Source organism: Carettochelys insculpta, chromosome 17 (genome assembly GCF_033958435.1).
Source record: "Carettochelys insculpta isolate YL-2023 chromosome 17, ASM3395843v1, whole genome shotgun sequence".
Classification (NCBI taxonomy): Eukaryota; Metazoa; Chordata; order Testudines; family Carettochelyidae; genus Carettochelys; species Carettochelys insculpta.
In genome coordinates this window covers 25,063,448-25,085,635 of record NC_134153.1, presented here as the reverse complement: position 1 = coordinate 25,085,635, position 22,188 = coordinate 25,063,448, and the positions used below count along the sequence as shown (strand labels likewise).

Sequence of the window (22,188 nt, the reverse complement as noted above, 5' to 3'; positions counted from 1 at the left end):
GATGACACCAAATGAAATTAATGGGCAGCAGGTTTAAAACTACTAAAAGGAAAGTTCTTTTTGACCCAGCACACAGTCAACCCGTGGAACTCCTCGCCAGAGGAGGCTGTGCAGGCTGGGACAATAAGAGAGTTCAAAGAAGAGCTAGCTAAATTCGTGGAGCTTAAGTCCATAAAAGGCTGTTCACCAGGGGGGTAGGAATGGTGTCCCTGGCCTCTGTTTGTCAGAGGCTGGAGATAGATGGCAGGAGACAAGTGGCTCGATCATTGTCTTCGGTCCATCCCTTCTGGGGCACTTGGCACTGGGCACTGTTGGCAGATGGGATGTTGGGCTATATGGACCTTTGGTCTGACCCAGTAATGGCCATTCTTATGTTCTTATGGTGGATATTACAGATGGCTGCTCAGGACAAGTTATCAAAGACAGAAGGCTACCACATGCAGTAAAACAAGACGACTTGTAAATCAGGTAACTGCACATGCGCTTCTTTGTATTATATCCTTTATATTTTATAAGTAATTTCAATTTTCTGAATCCTTTAGATCACAGGTTCTAAAGCCACAATACTACAACCTCTCAAATAGCAAACAGTATTTTAAAAAAGAGGGGGCAGGTTGTATGTTCTTTTCATGTCACTGTTCTTAAGGTCTGGACTTATACTGGATAACGACTGCTGGAAAACAAATCCAGATGGGTTTAGGATTCCCTGCAGCTAACGTAAGATACCCTGGGAATCAGGCTGGGTAATACCTGAGTGGGGCGTGTAAGGCGAGCGGGGGGATCAAAGCATGCGTGGCAGGTGGAATTCTGGCCCGAGGTTTTCTGCTCCACAAACCCAGTGCTGCAGCGTGTCATGGGGCGCTCCTATCTACCTCTCAAGACTTGAATATTGACCGAGGTGGGAGGCAGGGCGTGGAATTGGATAGATCAAGGCCCATGTCAATTCTGACAAATCCCATGTCCTATCTCTGAGTCCAAGTGTAGTGAGCACATTGGGAACGTCTGTTCATTCCAGTGGGTGACAGCCCCATACTGGTGACACCTGCTGTGCCCAGCTTAATGTGGGAGAGGGTGCCTGTCTTAGAGACTGAAACACTGGGGGAATTGCAGGGCAACTGCTGAGGATTATGGGTAGACATTGTCATCAAGGTGCAATGCAGAACCTGATTTGATTGTTCCTCATGGAGAGAGGCTACACTGGAAGGACATTTGCTAGCTCCCAGCCGAATGGTTTGACAGCACAAGAACATGTCCTGCCCTTGGCTGATGTGATTGCAAGATTTGTGCATGGCAAAGCCACCCCAGGACGATTCCAGCTACACTGCAGAGCTCCATCACCGCCCCTCCCCACCCCATCCTGCAAGAATCTGTGCCAGACAGGCTGGGGCTTGACAGGGGTCTGTGTGCTCTCCTAGCCTCAGGTGAAAGGTGCTATTGAAGTGCAAATTATTAGAGTGCAGAATGGGGCGGGGCAGGGCAGGGAGGGCAACAGTAAGGAGGGAGTCCCAGTGGCTTAGAAGAACAGAACTCCTATAGCCTAGCTAGCATGAGCTGTTCTGAACTAGAGGGAGAGGGTCTGGGGGTGGTTGCTGGGAAGAGTCAATGGCCAGCAGCTAAGCAGCAATCTCAACGGCCCCCCCAGGCGATTACGCTCTGGCTGGCCCTGGATCACGTGCATGTTGCCAAATTCTACCGCGCTCAGTGAGCTGAGCCCCTGGTAACTATTCCCCTTCCCTCTGGCATTGCCTCCTTACAACACTTGGATTCTGGAGGCCAGATCTCTGGGGAAGGGGAGCCACTGGAAAAGGTGAATGGAGTCGAGGGATGGTGGAGGTGTGTGAAGGTCTGAGGGACAAGGGCGTGAAGATCTCTCTTCTCCTGGAGGGTGTTTGTGTGGGGGGCCAGCTCATCCCTAATGCAGAGCAGGGTTAAGGCCTCTTGTCAGGTGCTTTAAGGCATTTGCCATGGGATCAGCTGGCTGGGCCTCCGGGCCAGAGAGAGCCCGGGTGCTGAGGGAGGCGGGGCACAGCAGGTGTACAGGAGGTGGGGTGGGCACCTCTCTGCTCTAGTCATCCTTGTCTTTTGCTCCGTGCTTGAGGATGCGGGTGAACTCCACATAGTTGAAGTTGCCTTTCTTGTCGATGGGGGCCTCTCGGTACATCTCATCCACCTCCTCGTCCGTGAACCGGTCCCCCATGGTGGTGAGCAGCTCACGCAGATGGTCTTCATGAATGAAACCTGGCAAAGAGGCGACCGATGGCCGGGAAGATGAAAGAGAAAAGAGACGGAGTTAGTGCAGGGCCCTGGAGCATCCGAGCGAATGGAGCCAAGGAACAGAACTCTGCATTGGCCCTGTGGAAGCCCTGGCCAGCTCAGGGACAGCCCAGGGTGACCCAGCATACGGGGTAGGACCAATTACACTTACACAGGGTCAGCCCTAGCTACGCAGCATAGACATTACAGGGACCCAGGGCAACATCCTGTGAACGTTAACAATGGCACCCCAATGAGATAAGAGGTGCTGCAAACAGGTGGCTGGAGAGTCAAATAAGAGTCCCCGAGGAACAGGGTGCCCTATGCCCCCATCAGCTCCAGAGTACCCACAGCGGGGATTCACACTGCCAGGTGATCCAGGAGGGGGCTGAAAGGGGAAGGGGTGGCTCAAGGGGTGCAACGTATCAGCACCTCCTTCAGGGAGGAGCTCCTCAGAGACCGCCCATGGCAGGCAGTGTTTTCTGAGTCACTGGCCCTGTGGTACCTGCAGCTTAGACAATGCCCCTCAGTCGCAGCTCTTGGGAGCGCCAGCCGTCCCCATCCCGGGGCTCCGAGCAAGGACAGTGTCCTGCCTTTGCTCTGCAGACATGCCAGGGGATTGCTAGGCCCCCTCAGTGAGCTTGCCAGGGTTTTGCATGAGGGTAAAAGTCTCGTCCTTCAGGATGGGCACTGGATGGCCCCAAACCATCGCGGAGATACCAGATGCAGCCGGCCTGACCCCTTTCATCGTACCTGTCGCGTCCTCGTCAAAGCAGGCAAAGGCATTGCGGATGACATCCTCTGGGTCGGTGCCATTCAGCTTCTCTCCAAACATGGTGAGGAACATGGTGAAGTTGATGGGACCAGGTGCCTCGCTCATCATGCCCTCCAGATACTCATCGGTGGGGTTCTTCCCTGCCACATGGAATCAGTGCCGGGTGAACCTCTACACTCCTGTGCCCACCCAGCCCAGGGGCTCTGAGTGCCTGAAACACAACTAAAGCCTCATGATGCATGGAGGGGTGATTGTTCCCCATTGTACAGGTGGGCAAACTGAGGCACCGAGGTGAAGGAACTGTCGAGAGGTCAACTAGCTGGCCAGGACAGAGCTGGGAATAGAACTCGGGGATTTTGATGGCTAGGGCTTCTTTCCAATCACTAGGTTAGACACAAATCCAAGGTGAGTGCACAGTTCAGACACCAAAATCGCTCTTCCGGAGCAGTGTTCCCTGGGCTGCGCACTTGTCTGACTGCTTGGGAGAGATTCATATGCTGCCCAGCTGATTAGCACAGCGCCCACAGCTCGGTTTTGTTTCTATTGGTGGTGCACATTCCACATGCCTCCATGCGCGTAGAAAAATTTATTCAGCACATGGATGGAAAAGATTACAGCAAACATGTTCAGGAGGCAGAAATGAGGCCCAGAGCCCAGCTGGTCATTGGTCTGGAATGTCTGGGGGAAGAAGTCAGGACCTAACCAGTTATTTCTGTGCATTGAGTCAGTCTGGGACCTTAAGCAGCCGGCACCGGCTGGCCCTCAGGCTGCATGTTGGGCGCATCTGGACCATCCCCAACCTGTATCTTCACCATCCCTCTGTCCTGACTGAACGTTAAAAGCACCAAAGTCGCCTCCTCCAAAGTGACTGGGGCACTGGGGCGCCCTGGACATCAGTGGCCCAGACCCTCAGCACCCGGCTGCCTAACACCCCCGAGGAGCTGAGCCTGTGGGCCTTGTGAAGATGTTGCTCTAGGGATTGGGCCACTTGTTTGCCCGAGTCTCCAGGCCGGGCAAGTAACGCGCTGGTGAGCATTTGCACTCGCACATGAGCTCTTGTGGGCCACGTTCACACCCCTGTGGCGTCATCTGTCACAGTCGGGGAGCTGGGCCGGGCCAGCGCACGTCCCTCCAGGGCCGGAACACCACTTGCTTTCCACACACCACAGACTGGACCCTCAGGGTCCCACCAGCCCTGGAGGAAAAGAGCCGCGTGGCGGCTGGACACTGGCGCTCGAACCGGGCCTGGCTGGCTGTGTAGGAAAGCTCGTCTCCTGACATGTCACCAAGGAAGTCTGATTGACCAGCAGAGGGGAGGGAATCCCAATCTGCCCTGACTGCTGCACGCAGCGGGGGGGTGGCCTTGTCTGGCAGTCTGTTCCTCCCCCAGGCTCAGGGTCCCCTTTCCCCACGGCCTCAGCCAGCCTGCCCAGGCCTGTGCCCTCTGGTGGGGGCAGCTGGAAACAGCTCTCTTCAAACGCCCGCATACACTTAGCCCAGCCCCTTGGTTGTGTGTGCAGTTGGGGGGATGGTCGCGGGGGGGCTCTGCCGCCCCTATGGCTTCAGAACTGGTTTGGTAGCCAGGTCAATAATTGACAGACCTCCAGGGTGGCTGCGAAGCCAGGGAGGAAAGAGGAGAGAGGAGGTTGGAACCTCCCTGGCCTGCAGGAGCTGGCAGCTTGGGCTCTGCGCCTCTCCCCATGGGGCCTTTGTACTGGAGGACCCTTAACAAGCCAGGGCAAGGCCAGCTGAGAACCTCATTTGCACCTGACAGGGCACTCCAGGGAGCCAGTGTACCCCACACACCTCGGTGGAGGTCAGTGTCCCATGGAGTAGCATCTGGACCCCTTCCCAAAGAACAAAAGAGTTTCCTCTATAGCCTTAGCTGAGAACCAGGTGGCTTTTAGCTCAATCTGTAGAGGCACCAGCACTAAGGTCCCAGGTTTGAGCCCCCCCCCGTGGGCAGTTACACCTGCTCTTGCCTTGCAAGTAATAGAACCAGGTAGGAAGCAGCAGGAGGCCTGGGCAACAGGACAACAATAAAGAGTGTTTCCACTGACCTTCGCCCACTGGTTGCAGTGCTTGGCCCCAGGGGGATCACTGCCCCCTTTCCATGGAGGGAGAAACTGAGGTACAGTAGGGCAGTGACCTGGCCAAAGTCACACACACACAGGCTTGATGGCACAGCTGGGAATAGGCACCCAGGCCTCCCCTCTGGTGTTCTAGAAATACCCCCAGGGTGATTTCTGAAGGTAAGCTGGCATTTCCCTTGGGGGCTGGGCATTTTTCAGGCTGTTTGCTGAATACGGGCAGAGTTTGTGTGTGGGAGACGCTCTCACAGAGCTGGCCAGAGCATGGCCCAAGGCAACGCTGTGTTCCTCCAGCCTTATCGTCCTTAAGTTTTGCCACTTTAATTACAGTCAAAGGGCCCCTAGTGAGGTGCAATTACCGAGATATAAAAGGGCTCCGATCGCTATAGCTCCCCGGGTTCACAGAGCTGCGCACACAGCCTCATGCCACAATAACCGCGGCCTGGATAGCACCTCACTGGCACCGCTGTATTGGGTGGTAGATACACCTGAGCATGTGGTGCCAAGGCCGCCCCAGTCAAACTCTTCATGTGTAGACCAGACCTGAATCTGCCCAGCCCAGAGGCACACAGCTGAGAGGTGAGGCCGGGGCCTTGGGCATGGGCAGGGGACCCAGCTGGAAGTGTCAGCGTGAATTATTTCACTGCTGGCACTTTAAGGAGATGCCCTCCAGACATGACACTCCCCACCCCCATGGTCAGATTGATTTGAATGGGGCTGCGTTTAGCTCCTCTTTGGGAACCTTAACACAGGACAATGGTGGGGAAGAGACTGAAGGGTGAAACACAGCAGGATGGAGGCAGGAAGGAAGGTCTGTGCTGCTCCTACCACAGTGGAGCCCAACCTGGAGGCCCCGGCCACTACTGCAACATACATATAAAATAAGAATCAGCCACTTTCTGTACACCGAGAGGCGAGACACCCCTGCAGCATGTTGGGGAGATTGCTGAGCCAGCATACTTGTACTTAAGCCTCCCGGGCTGCTCTCTGACAACCCAGAGTCCTCTCTGCCCGGCAGCATGACCTGGGCTAGCAACAAGCAGGAGTCAGGCCCCTGCAGGTACTAGCATTGACCAAGGGCTGCATTTCTCCTTGGGAGACTTGGGGAACCCCGTCAGAGGCTCTGCTGTGCTACAGGGATACTCAGCACCCCCCACCCTGCCCCCGGTGCTCAGCCTCAGGATTCTAACAAGGGAAGGCTGGCAATTTGCAGCCCAGACTCCACTAGAGATGGGCCCCTGCTGGCTGCCCGAGGACATGTTCTGGACTGCAGCATCTCCTGAGCTGTGTTCCCTTTCCCTTCCCTTCCCCCCACCCCACCAATGCTGCCTGCTCCAGGAACTGACTACATATCTCCCCAGCTCCCTCCCCAGAACCGGCCTCAGTTACCAATGATTCTTCCCTGTTTCCTGGAGCCACAGAGCAGACACAGGACAGATTCTGGAGTAAACCAAGCGTATGGACGGTCTTAGGGCTGCTGTGGCTCAGCCTCTGGTCCATGGAACCCCAAGTGGCTGGGGTGAGGCAGGGAGCGGAGCTTCGAGTGACATCTGGTCCAACCCAGCTTGCAGGCGGGGAGGGAGAGACCACACATGCTAGCACTATCCAAAGCAGGGACAGAGTTTTTTCTCGTCTATGCAGGAGGGACCCTGCGGTGGCCTCACATCGAGTTCAGTCGCTGGGTGCCCAGCCAGAACTCAGCACATTTCCCTGCACACACGCGGCTGTGGTGGGGATGGGGCTGGTGTGTTTTCCTGCCAACGGCCTTGTGCATCTCTCCCAGGACAGCGTGAGGGTGAAGGAAGGAAATAGCGGAACAAAAGAGTTTGCTACCTAACCCACAATCAATGCTGTCGCTGTCGCCCTCTAGTGGCTAACACATGCACAACCGTTTTAGCTGCTCCTTTCCTTCAAGCCGTGAAAGCTCCGGCTTGCGGATTAAGAGCTCCTGGGTGTGATTGTTCAAAGACACACCAGCCATGGCCCGTAGTTACATTTACAGAGGGGTATGTTGCACAACAGAGCTGTACCGGTGCAGATTCCTAGTGCGGACACATCGCAGCAGTGTAAAAAGTGACGCCCATTGCGCCAACTCACTTTTTTCACCATTAAAGCACGCCGACACCAGGGGACGCACTGGTGCACCTGTGGCAGTCTTGCTTTACCAGAAAGTTCCTGGCATAGCTAAGCCCCCATCCCTCTTTTCAGCTCTGCTGCCAGTTTCACTGAGGGTGTAGTTTATTTAAATAGGAGGGTGAGTGAAGCAGAAGAGACATCGGAGCCCGTGAAGGTTATTCTCAAATACACCTAGGAGGGAAGTGTTCTCCCTGTTCCCAGAGCACAGACCCTTTGGCCCACCAGCTGAGCCATGTGGGAGCCCTGCTGGATTGGTCCCTTCCAGCCCTAGGATTCTATGATCCTACGATTGTTACCTAGAGAGGCCAGCATGTCATGCAGATCCTCCTTGTCAATGAAGCCATCACGGTTCTGGTCAATCATGTTGAAAGCCTCCTTGAACTCCTGGATTTGCGACTGGTCAAACATGGCAAAGACGTTGGAAGTAGCACGCTGGGGGCGTTTCTTGGTGGTTTTGGCCTTGGCTCTCTTGCTGGACATCTTGACAGCTGGTGATCTACCTCCTGAGAAAGACAGGGAAAGCAGAAAGGAGACCTGGTCAGCCACAGGAGGAGACAGAATCCACAGGGGTGGAGCGGAGTGCTGTACTTGAGAGACTGAAGCAGAGGCAGGGCTGGGGGGTCATGTCATGGAGGTTCTGGTCCTGATTTGTCTGCTGGCCGTGCAACCAGACCACTTGTTTAACTGCCCTACCCCCTCTGCTTCCCCATCAGTAAAATGGGGATAATCATACATCTCTAACTGCCCTCACACAGGAGAGGGGCTGATTAAATTAATTCGCTGGTAAATTATTCTAAGGTCATTGCAAAGTGATAATGATTGTAGAGGACACTAGAGGTGACCACCCCCTTAAAATTCAGTTTTATTGCAATTGGTGCACAGATGCAAGAGCAAAGACCTGTTTTTCCCCCTTGAAGAAGCCCCTGAATTCCTGTACTGAGCCCAGGATATAAAATAGCCCCACATGTATTTCAGCCAATCACGTCCCTTTGGGTTGCAATACAGAGCTGCCCCTTCCCATCGTCGGTCTCCTTACAGCTCTGGGTGGAGTGAGGCTGTTTTCTGTGGTTGCGTGGTAGGGAAAGAGAGATGCTGCTTTTACATGTGGCAGGGAAGTTTAGTTATTGTGACACACTGGAAATTGTTAAGATAATAGGACATCTCTTTAAATTGTAAGGGGTTTCTTGGTCCTGCTTGCAGGTTAGGGGTTTCAGAGGGAAGAGGTGATTGTCTGGATTTCCTGGTACATTCTGCAAAGAGTCAGTGTGCAACAAAGTGGATTCATAGTGATTCTCTACCTCAGAGAGCAACCTGCTTTGTTTCTTTCTGTGCATGGTGTTTGTAAGTTAAAATTCTGAACTCCAGGAAATGAAGTCATGATATGGTATGACCTACTAACAAGAGTATTTATGATTTTTTTCTCCTTGTGCATGCCATGAACGTAATAGCCACAACCTGATGTGAGGTTCCTTCAGTGTAGCAAATTGGAAATGCATTTCCCCATGGCTGCATCAGCACCAGTCCAAGCTATGGTGAGAGCACTGCTGTTAGTTTGGCACCAGGGCAGTCTGAGCTTGCGCTAGAAGAATGAATGGCTAGAGAACCAGTGGCCAGTCTGCATTAACACTCCTATCTCTAGCCCCTACAGATGCTGAAGTGCAGGTGGAGCGGTTCCTCTGTCTGTCTCTACGCCGGCCTTTATCTAGACCTTTTCCAGACTCAGGTGGCACTCTGACTCACCCATGCTTGCTCCATAGCTGTAGAACATTGAGAAGAGAAATATGCTCCAAGTGCCACCCTGTGGGCAGTCACCAGGGCTGTACCTGTTGGTCTCAGACACCAAACTTCTCTCTGAGCACCCAGCAGCTCCACTACAGGGACACACCTTACCTCCTTTCCCAGCTACAGCTGAATGCTAGAGGCTGTGAAGATACCTGCGGGGGGGATCCGGCATCAAGTCTCAGGTCTGGTGGCCTGTCAGTGCCTGGTGCAACAGATCCCCCCTCACCCTTCCCGGGAGTGTGCCAGATTTTCCATCCCTTGCTGCAGAGGTAACTTCACCCCACCCCGGGCGTGTCTGAGAGCGGCATTTGGCCCAACTTTAACCAGAAGAGCCCTGCGCCATAAACAAGCATCTCTCAGGATTCTGGGGTGAGGGGGCTCCATCGGGAGAGAAAGGCCCAGCAGGTGCATGCTCCATAGCTGCCTGTCAGGCACCCCAGTCTCCTGAGCCGAGGACAACCCCGCAGCTCAGGCAGGCTGCCCCCACCCTTCCAGTCCTTGCCGGGAGGGAGTTCTAGCTTTGCAGAGTCACTATTCTGAGGGAAAGAATCTGGCCATCCTCCCGTCCCAGCCCTTGGATCACACAGCCCTGCAGCCATCTGCTTTCCTTGCAGGCTGCAAACACACAAAGACCAGGGCTCTGGGCTGCCTTCCCAGTGCGGCCCTGTTAGGAACGAGCAGGAAGTTGGTTATCTGCTCCTTGCACATTCCTAGCATTCCGCTCCCCTCCCCCTGCCCCCTTTGTTAGCCAGGCTCAAGGCTGGCGGAGCTGGGCTCATCCTTGCAGCAGCCGCTTGCTATGGGTTAGGGGTCTGCCCCCCAAGCAGAGCTACGGACTAAGCTGCAATATCGGGGGGAGGGCTCTGAGTTACACACAGAGGGGCCTAACGCGTGCACCCAGCCCCCTGCACAGCAGCCAGCAGTGGCCACTCTAGTACGGGCAGGCTCTGCCAGAGCAGGGAGAGCATTAACCAAGCATTCAGCTCACCCCCACCCGCAGCCCCTGGCAGGGCCAGAAGCTCAGAATACAGCCCTATCTTCCCCAGCCCCTCAGCAGGACCTGGCATTGCAGCCAGCAGGGGCAAGGCTGAGCAACTGTCTGCCAGCACCTCCCCAGCCTTTGCCATGGTGGCTGCTGCTATCATGCCCTGCCTGCTTTCCACATCCCACCAGGTCTCCTTGCACTGCCCTGTCTGCACACTGGCTGGAGGGCCCCCCCGGCCCATCATTCCTGCTCTGGTCACCTGAGTCTCTGTGCACTTACTCTCCAAGGGGTGTGAGTGGGCTCCTGCACAGTTGAGTATTTTCCCCTGTGGCCTGGTTGCCTCTGATTTTCTGCTTCGGGATTTAATCACTCTGGTAACGTCTACCGGCCTCCTCCGCTTAGTGCGTGACTCTGGGGCACTGCTCCTTGCTGCCAGATGGACTCCTCAGCTACTTGCTCCATTTCATCCACTCACTCAGGGTGGGAGAGCTCAGTTGATTACCATGGGCTGGTGACACCTTTCATTGATTCCCACATGGCTTTATTCCCCCACCTGCCAAGTGCAGGATTCCAGTCATCCTTTCCCCTTCTTGCCAGGCTGGTGTGCAGGGGAATTAGGACACAGGGGAAATTCCCCTCTTCAGGGGGTCTGTGTTACTTCCTTAGAAAGTAAAGAGCGATTCGACACAGTTTGAATCGGGATGGGAATTTTCTAGGTCATTACAGGGGCTCTTATGCATACTTGGATTATACTAATTCTTGACTGCCCCCCACTGCCTTCTGCCTCTCTGCTCTCTGATTTGCTCACCTTGGTAATATTTTTCAGATTTGTCAACTTTGATTACTATTTTTTGTTCTCTGTGCTTTAAATATGGAGTCTGTTCTGGTCTGGCTCTGGTCTGAAGAAGTGGGTCTGTCCCACAAATCTCATCATCTAATAAATTATTTTGCTAGTCTTTAAAGTGCTTATCTGTCCTGCTTGCTGTGAGGGAGCATCTTTGCGGAGCTAAGGAAGATCTCTGCCAGCTCTAAAACTTGTCCTTCCCTAACAAAAGTTGCTCAATAGAAGGGATTCCCTCATCCATCTTTTCTCCTTTCTACACTGGTACCTGCACAGGGGAGACTCTGGCCCCAATTTGCTATCACTGCATCCTCTCATGCCTTTCTCCTGCCCTCAGCCACGCTCCCTGCTCCTCCTCTCTGGTGCTAGAGCTGGTCAGAAAATGCGAATTCAGTCCAATGCAAAAAGTTTATTTTCATTTGGAGGTGAAGTGAGGATGAGACCTTTGGAATTGTTGTGTGAAAGACACACAAGAGAGCACGAGCCATGGAGTGTAACCCAGCTTTCCCCACTCCTGCTCCCATCCAAGTAGTCTGACCATCCCACCAGCAGCTAGCTACCACTGGCAGGGCAGTTCCTGTCCAGGCTTTCCATCCTGGACCCAAGAGCCTGCCTCACGAAGGAGTCCTCCAACCCCACGGGCTTTGGTGGGAAGTTTTGATTTTCACAAATTGGCATTTTCCAAATTAAAAAAAATGTTTGTTTACAAATATCATAACCCAGCTCTGGCTGGCTCTAACTCACACTCTGTAGCTCCCATCTGATACCCAGGGATCCTACCAGCTCCTATTCCCTTACCAGCACAAATCCACCTCTTCCTCACATCTAGCTATACCTTCCCCAGCCAGTTGCCCCCCCATGTTCTTCCTCCCAAGGAACGAGTCCCTGCTTTAACAGCTGGGCACCATGGGCCAGACTCTCAGGTGGCAAAAATGGGTATAAGTGTGTTGCTTTCAGTAAACCTCAGTGGATTTACACCAGTCGGCCACATGCAGATGGCCACATGCAAGGCACTTGCAGGTGAGGTTATGCTTCATTATCTGGGGCTGGGGAGAGGGGAGTCAATTTAACAGCAAGGAGCCATGGAAAGAGTCAGAGTCAACCAACGATTGTTTGTGGGCAAGGCCTCAGTCCATGAGATAGCCCACTAGCCAGCGTATCGTACCATGGGGACCTCTTCAGACAGAGATCCTACAGGGCACGGGCTGGGTTCAGGGACAGTCACAAGAATCACTGGGCCTTTCTGACACCTGGGCCGTTTCTAGCTTGTCTGCATGCAAACGTGCAGCGATTGGTTACAGGGCTGGTTCGAAACTGAAAAAAGCTGGGTGTGAGTTGGAGAGTGTCTTGTGTCAGCTTATGGCAAAGCTCTTCCTTGCTGACTTCAGCTAACCTGCATTAAGCCTCTCTGAGGCTGGCACATGAGCAGGGCCTGGCACTGCTTAACTGGCTTGATTTTTAAACTCATTCACCTCAGCCATGGCCACTGTCCTGTGCAGACAATGCCTTGGTGCAGCTGAAGCAGACACCAGCCCCACAGCGATAGCAAGTTCTAAGCCCAGCTCCCTAGCACAGTCGAGGGAAGAGGCCCCACAGCAGCTGCAGGAGAGGCTTAGTTCAAGGCCGCGGCATGCCTCTTACTACAAGCAGGTGAGAGTCCTCAGCCTCCAGTGTTGTTTGCCTCAGGCTGGGGGCACTGATGGGCCATAGCTGCTTTCTCTGCCCCCCCAGCCCCAGAAGACTATAACCTGTCAACATTACCAGCCAGTTAGTTGTAATAATACTGGGCACTTACATGGTGCCTCATACATCTGAGTCCTCCAAACGCTGCTGGGGAAGCAGGTCAGGATCATTTCTCTCCTCTCCCCATTTTCCAGCAGGTGCGTTTCACCCCCATTTTGCAGATGGGGAAACTGAGGCAGAGTCTCATCTTTCCAAGCAACTGCAGATTTTGGGTGCCCAAACTGAGATGCTTAGGGCCTGATTTTCAGAGGTGCTGTACAGTCACAGCTGCCATTGTCTTCCAGGCCCAGCCCCTCTGAAAGCCAGGCCTCCTCCTCTCAGGTGTCTCAAACAGGGCACCCAGGATTAATACACATGATGAACCACACATTTGCAAGCAATTTGCCCAGCGTAATTCAACAGCCAGCAGGAGAGAAATGAGGGTAACTGGGGGGCTCCGGGATCCTAACCCCTTGGGCATGGATCTGGCCGATCAAATTCAGCATTGCCTAGTGGATAAAACATAGAACTGGACATCGGGAGACCTAGAGGCTGTTCATAGCCTTCCACATTATGACTAAGGGAAGCCACATCACTGCTCCCTGCCTCAGTTTCTCTGTCTGTAAAGCGGGGTTAATATAGCACGCACCTGTTAAGTGGGGAAGGGGGTGACATGGAATTCATGGTTTATGGTGCATGCGGGAAGGGCAGAGGATTCTTACAATCGGTATGTGCCCCTATGCTGGGCTGGAGAATACGCCTGCCTGCATTGCTGGCTTAGGTGGTGTGGGACACAAAGCAGTTAAGGCACCATGTCATGTTGCCTTAGGCAGCACGATGTCATGGTGCTGCTCAGGGCTCCCTGCCAGAAAAGAGGCCCTGACTGCTTCGGCCACCTAGCGTGAGCTGTTCTGGGAAGGTGGTCAGTGATGTGCACCTGGGCCGCAGCTGTTCACAAATCTGATGGGGAGAGCACCTGGCACATCCTGAGCCCCTGCAACAACAACCAGGGAGCAGAGGGCTGCAGAGGTGCCAATCTGCCAATGGGACAGTTCAGCAGAGATGCACAAATCATCCTGGATCTGACCCAAAGTCCAGTGATGTCTGTGAAAAAGCTTCCATTGCCTATGACGGGCTATGTAGCTGTCCTGCCCCAAACTTTAAAAGTACACAGCAAAAGTTAGCCAAAAGCTAGGAGAACAAACACCGGCTGCTCTCTAACCTCGTGAATTAAAGTTATCCACATATTTTCCCTGCACCTTTGGTGCTCTGGGGGCAAACGAACACCTGGGGTTGTTTTCCCTGCTCGATGTGTAGCTGGCGCGTGCTTTTGATTGCGCAGAGTTCTGCTGTTCAGGGGCCTTCGACCACAACGTTCTCTGGTTGAAGGCTCAGTTTCAGGGCCTGGCTTGGCTGGCACACAACCTTTGAGCTATTTAAAACAATGCCGTAAGTCTCCAAGAGCTACTTTAATGGAATTCCTGGAGGGTGTTTGCAAAAAGACCCACCCAACAAATGATGTAGCTAAGCAGCAGAAGATCAAGTAGCTTCCCTCAACTGCACATCAGAACATCTAAGCAGTGCAGTCAATGGGATGTGGTCATCCTGGCTACCTTAGAAAGCTGACCCCACTGCTGGCAATGGCCATTAATAATGGGCTCCCTGAACTAGTGCTGGAAACAGCTTCATATGTGCAGGAAATGGGCACAAGATGGTTCTGCTGTAACGGGGCTGAAACCTGGTGCCATCTAGGGGAGCAGATATAAGGATCAGGGTCAAATTCCCAGAGTGGACAGGGCATGATGGCAGGGCAGGCCCATTTGTCTGGCTTGTTCTTGGTGTGTGCAGCAACATGGTTTTCAATAGACCCTTCTTGGCACATCCACACACTGCCCAACTGTGGCTGTGCCAATGTATTCTCAGACGCTTAGTGCCCAGCACTGTGGCTGGAAGCAGGGAATTTTGGGTAATTTCCAAATACCCTGTGCTGAAAGTGAAGGGAACTGCCTGAACTGGTGTAGCCACAAACCCTGTGGACTTCCCATTCACCATGGGGAGAAGTGAAGTAGATGGCACACACTTAGCCAGACCTGAACCAAAGTGCTTCTCCCAGGTACTGTGCCCTGGAGGTACAATCAGCACATGCTAATCATCTGGGACAGCGGTGGTGTGGAGGAGGGCGTGTAATCGGCGGGGCGGGGGGTTATTTACAGTAGCCTTCTCAGGCTCAATGCTAGACAGGAGACCACCCTGCTCCAGAGCGTCCACACATCTTCTCTGCCCAGTTTGAGGCTAGAAAATAGGTGTTTCATGTCAGCCCAACTGCAAGGAAGGATCAAAAGCCCAGTGAAGATAAAGGGCAACTTTCCACTGACTTCAGTAGCCTTTGGGTCCAACCACATGTCAGCGCTGAGCAGAATTAGAAGGCAGAGGCTTCCAGCCTGTGCAGAATCCCCTTGACCATGAACAGCATTTCCTAACCAGTGTGTCCGGCACTGCTTTCTTCTCTTCAGTGGGAGTGGTACTCTCTCTGCAATAAGGCCCCAGGCGAGAGCTACCTGTGATGTTGCTCCCTTCCTTACTAGCACTGAGCACTACAGGGCCAGGAGGTAGACCCTCAAAAGCCAGGACACTAGCTGAAAAAAAATCATATTTTGTAAGTCCACTGCTAGGAACAGTAGCAAAGATCTCAGTTATCCGAATACTCAAACGATCTCTGCTTGTTGGCACAGTCCGGATGCGCAGCCTTACTGCTTTGCTGTGGTCCTTAACCGTCATTTGCTTTGCAGGAAGACATGGTGATCCCATGACGCCAGATGCTGTACAACACAATAGTTTACAGGGACTCTTAGCAAACAGGACAGACAGAAGAGAGGGGAGGGGAAACAGGCAGAAGGAATGCTCAAAGATGATGGCGACATTTGGCTTAAGTTGCCAAGCCCCTTAGCTGAATGTTCCTCCTGCTGGGATCAGGAATTAAATGGAGAACAATCTTGGCATTAAGAGGTAAAGTTAATAAATGGGCTTCAGTGTTACGGCGTCACTGAAATGAATGGGGAGCTGAGTGTTCACACCTCTGAGAGCCATTGTTTCAGTAGGCCTGGTCGTAGACTCCCTGATGTACACTGCTGTGCCTGGTTATATTGTAGCTCCGTAGCTGCAGCATTCCTTTCATGAAAGCAGCTGGATATTTGCAATCAGGCCCTCTAGCAATCCGGGGTGGAGGTCTCTGGGCTCAGAAACATCCACAAAGATAGGAGGGGGAGGAGAAGAAAGTCACCCGCAGTCATTAAGCTGCTCCCTCTCTCTTCTCTGATGCTATAAGGAGGGGAAACAGCTGGGGCTGGATGGGGACCCTTGTCTACACTGGCGAAATGTTGCAGATCTGTCCCACTTCTGCCAGTGCTGGCTCAGCTCCACCCACGTGAGCAACATTGAGAGCCCCCGGGAAGGTGGCCCAGTGGCTGTCACTGGTGGTTTTAACACCAGGTCATTTAACTGCACAGAACAGCTCTCAACAACGTGGTTGTCAATATCAGCAGTGCTTAGCAGTGGTATGGTACCAACCAGATGCTCCTCCACCCTGGGAGCTGCATGGGTAAGAAATTCAAAGGGCAAAACTTCTAGTACAGACACAGCCTCAGGGCCGTGTCTCTGTTTAGCAGGGTTTCTATGTGTGGAGTGGATGGGACAATTCAGCTGGGAGAGGGTGGATTTGGCGTGCAGAGTAAAAACCCAGCTGGATTGAGGTGTAATACCCACCGGGCTGCCCTGAGCTGGTCACTGCACTGGCCCATCTGCACTACAAAGAGGGATGTTAGAACATGGGCAACCCTCGCTCTGAAGAGTAGCCATGCCCTGCTCCCCTGGGACTCCGAGTGCAGCTGGGCCCTGGATATGGGCATATAGGCCAAGATTCCAGAAAATCAGGCCTCTCTAAGGAGTCTCCAGCTGGGCTTCCTTTGAACATGTTGGCCGTGGCTCCCAGCCGCTTGGAGCCTATACACAGCATTCTGCACGTAGATAATGACTAACTTCTTTCTGCTGTTGAAAGCTCCTTTCCACCTGCCTAGGCAGGAAAGTCGGCATCTAAAGCCAGTGACACATGGGCTTTGTTTTCTTTTGACTTTCTGTTGAGCTCCATGGGGGAGTGAGGTTAAATAACCCAATGACCTGGATGACCCCAGATTAAATCCTTGCAGCGTAAGTGGCACCTGTGGCTAAGCACTGGGGGAAAAGAGTTAGTCTCTTACAGAAACCCATCCACTAACCCAAACCTGTCCCCAGGTCACTGACATTCCTGGGCAGAATGTGGACAACCAGCACAAAGTGGTATCTGATCAGACAGCACATAGTAAGCATGTCTCATACCCTGCCCCAGGGCTGAGCCCCCAGCTGTAACAGGGGCATAAAGTAACATGACGAGTTACTTCCTAGAACAACAACAAGTCCTGTGGCACCTTATAAACTAAAAGATATTTTGGAGCATGAGCTTTCGTGGGCAAAGACCAGATTCAGCAGATGCATCTGATGAAGCAGGTCTTTGCCCACAAAAGCTCATGCTCCAAAATATGTGTTAGTCTATAAGGTGCCACAGGACTTCTTGTTGTTTTCCTAGAACAGAGGGTCCTCAGATGTGAAGCTGCAGGCACTGAGTTCCCAGGGGGCCAGGAAGCAGGATCCCCAAAGCACAGTGCAGCAGGAAGAGCCGATTGCAGTGGAGGATTCATATTGTCCTTTTAAGCTTTAGATATTGGCTCTGGTGACCAGGCTTCACCTCCGTGGCCCATCACTCAGATATGCTTCTTTTCCCAGCATGCTTTGCAAGAACTGGGGTGCTCCTGGAGCCAGCTGCAAGTTTTGTCTCGAGACAGAGTGAAGCAGAGGAGACTTGTGGATGACCCACGCGCCACTCAGCGTTCAAAGGTTTAAGTCAGAAGTCAAGTTTGCAGCCTGCTCCAGCCCTAAGAGGAGGGTATTTGGGCACTGAGTGACCCCCCATGTCCCTGCCCTTTAAAACAAACAGCTGTTTCCTCAGCTGCTGAAGCCACAACCAGCCATTACTGTGGCAAGTGACTGTGACGTCAGCCACAGCAATGTGGTGTTGGTACATGGGCTCACCTGGCCTGGGTGTGAGCAGCCACACCACAAAGTCCTTCCTGAGCGACAGGTCCCTGCTGACGCTGCGCTCCCTGTACATGTCAGCTAGGAATTCTGGGGGCTCTCCCCGCTTGCTTTACGCTGCAGTGAGCTGAGCTGTTTTCTGCTCCCTTCCCAAAGAGACATCCTGTCTGTCCTTCAGAGCACACAGAGACTCATGGGAAGGCAGAGGTGCATGCCCAGCCTCCCAGGGATCCAGCCAGCATCCTCACTGCACAGTGGGCTGGTTACCAGCCCGGAGTGAAACCACCACTCACCATCTGACCCTGGGACCACAAGCCTAGCTTGCAAGCACAGTCGAACTCTGGCAAAACGGCTCGTGAACGGGCAGGGGATTAGGGCAACACCCAGCTAAGAGCCCAGGCTGGCTATGCAGTAAGAATCGCAAGGAGGCAGTGTAGAAAGCACAAGGTGTTCAAAGCAGGCTGCGTGGCCGTGTGGGATGAGCGCGGGGCCAAGCAGATGGACCCCAAAGTCCTAATTTTAATTCCGTTTGTCGCCCAGGTCAGGGGGCGTCCCCTTCTCTGTGGCTCAGTAAAACAGGATGATGGGTAGCTTCCTTCCCCGGGGTGGATGGGAGAGGAATTACAAGTGTGTAGGCAGCACTTTGACGATTTAAAAGTACCAAAAATTGCTAGTCGTGATGCGCAGGCAGCCAGCACTTGGGGAAAGAAACTCAGGGCAGATTAATTGGGTCGCCAAAGCTTGCCAGAGCGTGACTGTGGCTCTTTAATCACACCCACCCACCCACTCACCCACCCACACACACTGATCATCCTTGATGCAGGGAGCAACACCCAGTAGAAGCCACCCCAGAATCCAACAGGAACTCATCACAGGAGGAGAAAGGCTGCTCCCTTGCCGCCCTCCCTCCCCCAGGTTTCCTTGGAGAACCAAAGCCCAGCGGGACCCTTTGCCACGTAGGATCCATGTGTGGGATGCCACGTGCTGATGCCAGCTGGGCACAGCACAGACCCGTCTGGGCTTTCCTTGGGCTGGTTCCATGAGGAACAGCCCTTGCCCCCCAGGATCAGCCGAGCAGATGGCATCTGGGCTATGGTCAAGTCTTTTTAAATAAAGAGGGCAGGGACCCCACCTGTCTTTTCTGTGCCTCCATGAAGCCTGAGCAGGATTTCTGTGCCCAGCTGGGGAGGTCTGGGTGCAACAGGCAGGAGCAGCAGGTGGGTGGATGCTAGTGGTCTCTGTCCCCACAGCAGCCTCAAGTCACCTTTCTAGGGTTCATCCTGTGTTGTAATGGGGAGGGGGCATTGGTGCTCTCCTTGCCCTGAAGAAGAGCCTGAACTGGATTTTTACTCCCCATCCAGAAGAAATTCAGGGCCGTGCCCAGGGAGGGGAACCTGGCCCAAGCAAATGGGGGGACGATGATGTGGGACGGTGCTTAATTTGTAATGAAAGAGGTGCTGGGGCTCAAGCAATGTTTCTTCTTTCATCATTGATCTTGCAAGCCTAGGCGTGTGGGGGCTCTGAGCTGCTGGGCCCGAAGGAGCCAGGGCTTTGAACTGCTTGAGCCGGAGGTGTCAGGGCTCTGACCTGCTAGACCAGGAGGTGCCGGGGCTCTGACCTGCCCGGCCGTGGCACAAACTAAGCACTGATTCGGGAGCACAGTGCGACATCTAACTCCTCCCACTGGCCACACAACATGCCAACAGTGATGGATAAAGAATGTAAATGCCCGGGGGAAATGCAGCCATCTTTGATGAGCAGTGACTGTTCGCTCTCAGAGCACCTCACCCTGGAGAGCACTGCCCCTGCCTCCCCTTGCCCCAAGGGTTACATGTTTCAGAGCCCTCCCAACACCCCTCTAATAACCCCCACTTACAAACACTCACCAAGAGGCTCAAGGGGTGGGGGGGGAAGTATTTGGGACTAGGAAGCCAGCCAGATGTCTGGTTCTAATGGGCCTCGCCTGAGCAGGGCAAGAGTTATCCCAGGGCTCCAGACTTGACAAATGCAACCACGCTGCTGTGTGTGGCCAGGTGCTATGGGGACTGAAGAGGGTTTGCACTAGATCTGGCCCCTCAAGAGGTGACAGCTAAGTTGATTGATCGACTTGGCTGCATTGACACAGGAGGCTAAGTCAACCGAACTACGGCGCTCAGCGTGCATGGTTTTTCAGAGCCCGGAGCACCGTACCTAGGTTGACCTTAATTTTAGGTGTAGCTCAGGTGTTAGGATTGAGGGAGCAAGGAGTAAATCAAGTTTTTCTTAGTCCAAAAATTGTATTGCTCAGTTTGCTCCATAGATCCCCAGGAAGCTGTCTAAGACCACTAGGCGATCACCCAAGAGAAGGCAGTGAGTATGTTTTGTGTGTCTGGGAGGCTCTTTCCTTGCATCATCTGTAAAAGGACACAGCGACAGAAGGAATCTCACCCAAGAAACCCAGGGGCAGGCCTCCGCGGCGAGCTCTGAGCAGCCGCGCAGCTGGAACGGCCCAGCTGGGTTCAGTGCATTGCGGTGTGCTCAGGACGCCATCATTTCCAGGCCCCTTTTTGCTTCCTGGGAGAAGCTTCCCTGACTACCAGAGGGATCCCCACTGAGTAGGAAATCCTGAAAGAGCACCGATGGCTGTGACCTGCTCTGTGACAATGATCTACCCGCTTGTCTCTTCTCTGGCATGGCCGAGGGGCCAGGCTGACAGGTATGTACGCACACTGGCGGGTATTGACTTCCAAACACCATGCCTCTGATGCTAATGGGACTGTCTGGAGGAGCAAGTGCTCAGCGGGGCTGTGAGAGGGGAGGGCTCTGTTGCCTTTCACTGACATTTACTCCCTCCTGTCACATCCCAACGGTGACAATGCTGTGTGGGTTCATGCTGCTAGACCTGCTCCCTGGGGATGCCTCCAGAGTTTTTTGCTGCCAGCAGAGGTGTTGCTCGGTGAACACCCTGCCATGGCAGCACCCCGAGACCAATGACCCCCAAACACACCCGGCTTCAACATCTTGCCTGAGGAAAGGTAAGAGGCTGAGCAGCTGGAATACAGATCTAGAGTTTTCCTTCCCTTCTAATGCAGGCTCAGACAGGACTGCGTGGAATGCAAATCTCTCTACTGGCAGCTGCCATTGTGCGAAGACACCCAGCAAACTCTCTGCACTCAAGTTCCCATCCCCTGCAGATGGCTCAGGTCCAGGCTAGTGGGTGCGTATGCCATGCCAGCTGTCTAAGAACACAGGCATAGGTTTGGTTAATTACCTTCCATTCACATCTATTTAGTTCACTAGACTGATAAACAATTAGCCAAGGCAGAGAGGAATTTCCTACCATGTAACTCCTGACAGCGCAGCAGGCAGCTTTCTTATCTGACTCCAACTTTCTTTCCTTTTCTGCAATGAAATGCTAAAAGCACCAGGAACCCTCTGCCAAAACACCCCTTCCTGTGGTGGAGGAGAAGTACTCGCACAGCCCATTACTGGAGATCACAATCTATTTCAGCAAAGAAGCTTTTTTTTCACCGGCTTCCACATCTTTCCCTGAGAGGTTCAGATGCTGCAGAGCTCTGGTCTTGGTCCACGAACTTGCGTTCATCCCTAAAACTGCTGGAAGTTTTTAACTTGAGACTCAAAAATGTACATGATTAGAGAATCTTCCTGAGCCCTCCGATTTCATCCCGAACACACTTTAGCTTCCCCCAGGAAACCACGCCACGTGGAAAGTGAATCAATGAAATGAGCTCTTACCTGTGTCAGAAACAGTTAAAAACCCAGAGATCCCAAAGGCGTTTCTGACTCCTGCAAATAGAAGAAATTAACTAGCTGTTTTAATCTCCCTGGCTGGAAGGAGCTGGGTCATATGGCAAAGGCAACCAATGGAGAAAGGCGTTTACCTAAATTGTTCCCACCCACCCCCAAGGATTTGGCCATACAAGGGAAAAGAATGCTGTGAGCGTGTGGCAGCAGCCCAGCTGTGGGACACTGGAGTTTGGGATATGAAAACAAGGGGGTGGGGTGGGGGGAAGAGGGCTCCAGGGAAAGAGATGATTCTGCCTTATATAGATGAAATGCTGATGGAAAAAGCTGTAGAGCCCAGCTTGGGGGAGATGCACTTTCCTCTATAAGGGGCTTGCACGGAGAACTTCAGGTTGCTTTTTTGGGACATGGCTTTTAAACAGAGGCACAGAAATAAAAGGCAGGAGACGCCCTGCACGGGGCTTGGAGAGGTATTTCCATGGTACAGCTGTATCCTGTACAGCAAAGGGGCTGGGTAGAAAAGGTTGTGTTTATATTAGCCCCAGAGCTAATGCTCCGGCTCTCGTACCTGGAGCGACTCCTGCTGGGAGACTCTGGACTGGAGTAATCGTGAGCTTCTCTTCAGACAAGCTTCCTGGTGTCTGTCGGCAGCTCGAGCACCAAGTCGTCTAACCCTTGGGCTCACACATTCCCAAAATACCAGACGTTCCAGCACTTGCAGGAATGCCACAAGCCC

The 22,188-nt window shown here is 53.3% G+C and overlaps 1 protein-coding gene across 1 annotated transcript; it reads right to left on the bottom strand.

Moving 5' to 3' along the window:
- Positions 1 to 464: 464 nt before the first annotated feature.
- On the bottom strand, positions 465 to 21,568 carry MYL9 (myosin light chain 9). The gene is made up of 4 exons (XM_075012184.1): positions 21,444 to 21,568; positions 7,551 to 7,757; positions 3,007 to 3,168; positions 465 to 2,238 (listed from the first exon to the last, which is right to left on the bottom strand). The coding sequence occupies exons 2-4, from the start codon at positions 7,732 to 7,734 to the stop codon at positions 2,066 to 2,068; spliced, it is 519 nt and encodes a 172-aa protein (XP_074868285.1). The 5' UTR covers positions 7,735 to 7,757; positions 21,444 to 21,568; the 3' UTR covers positions 465 to 2,065.
- Positions 21,569 to 22,188: the final 620 nt, after the last annotated feature.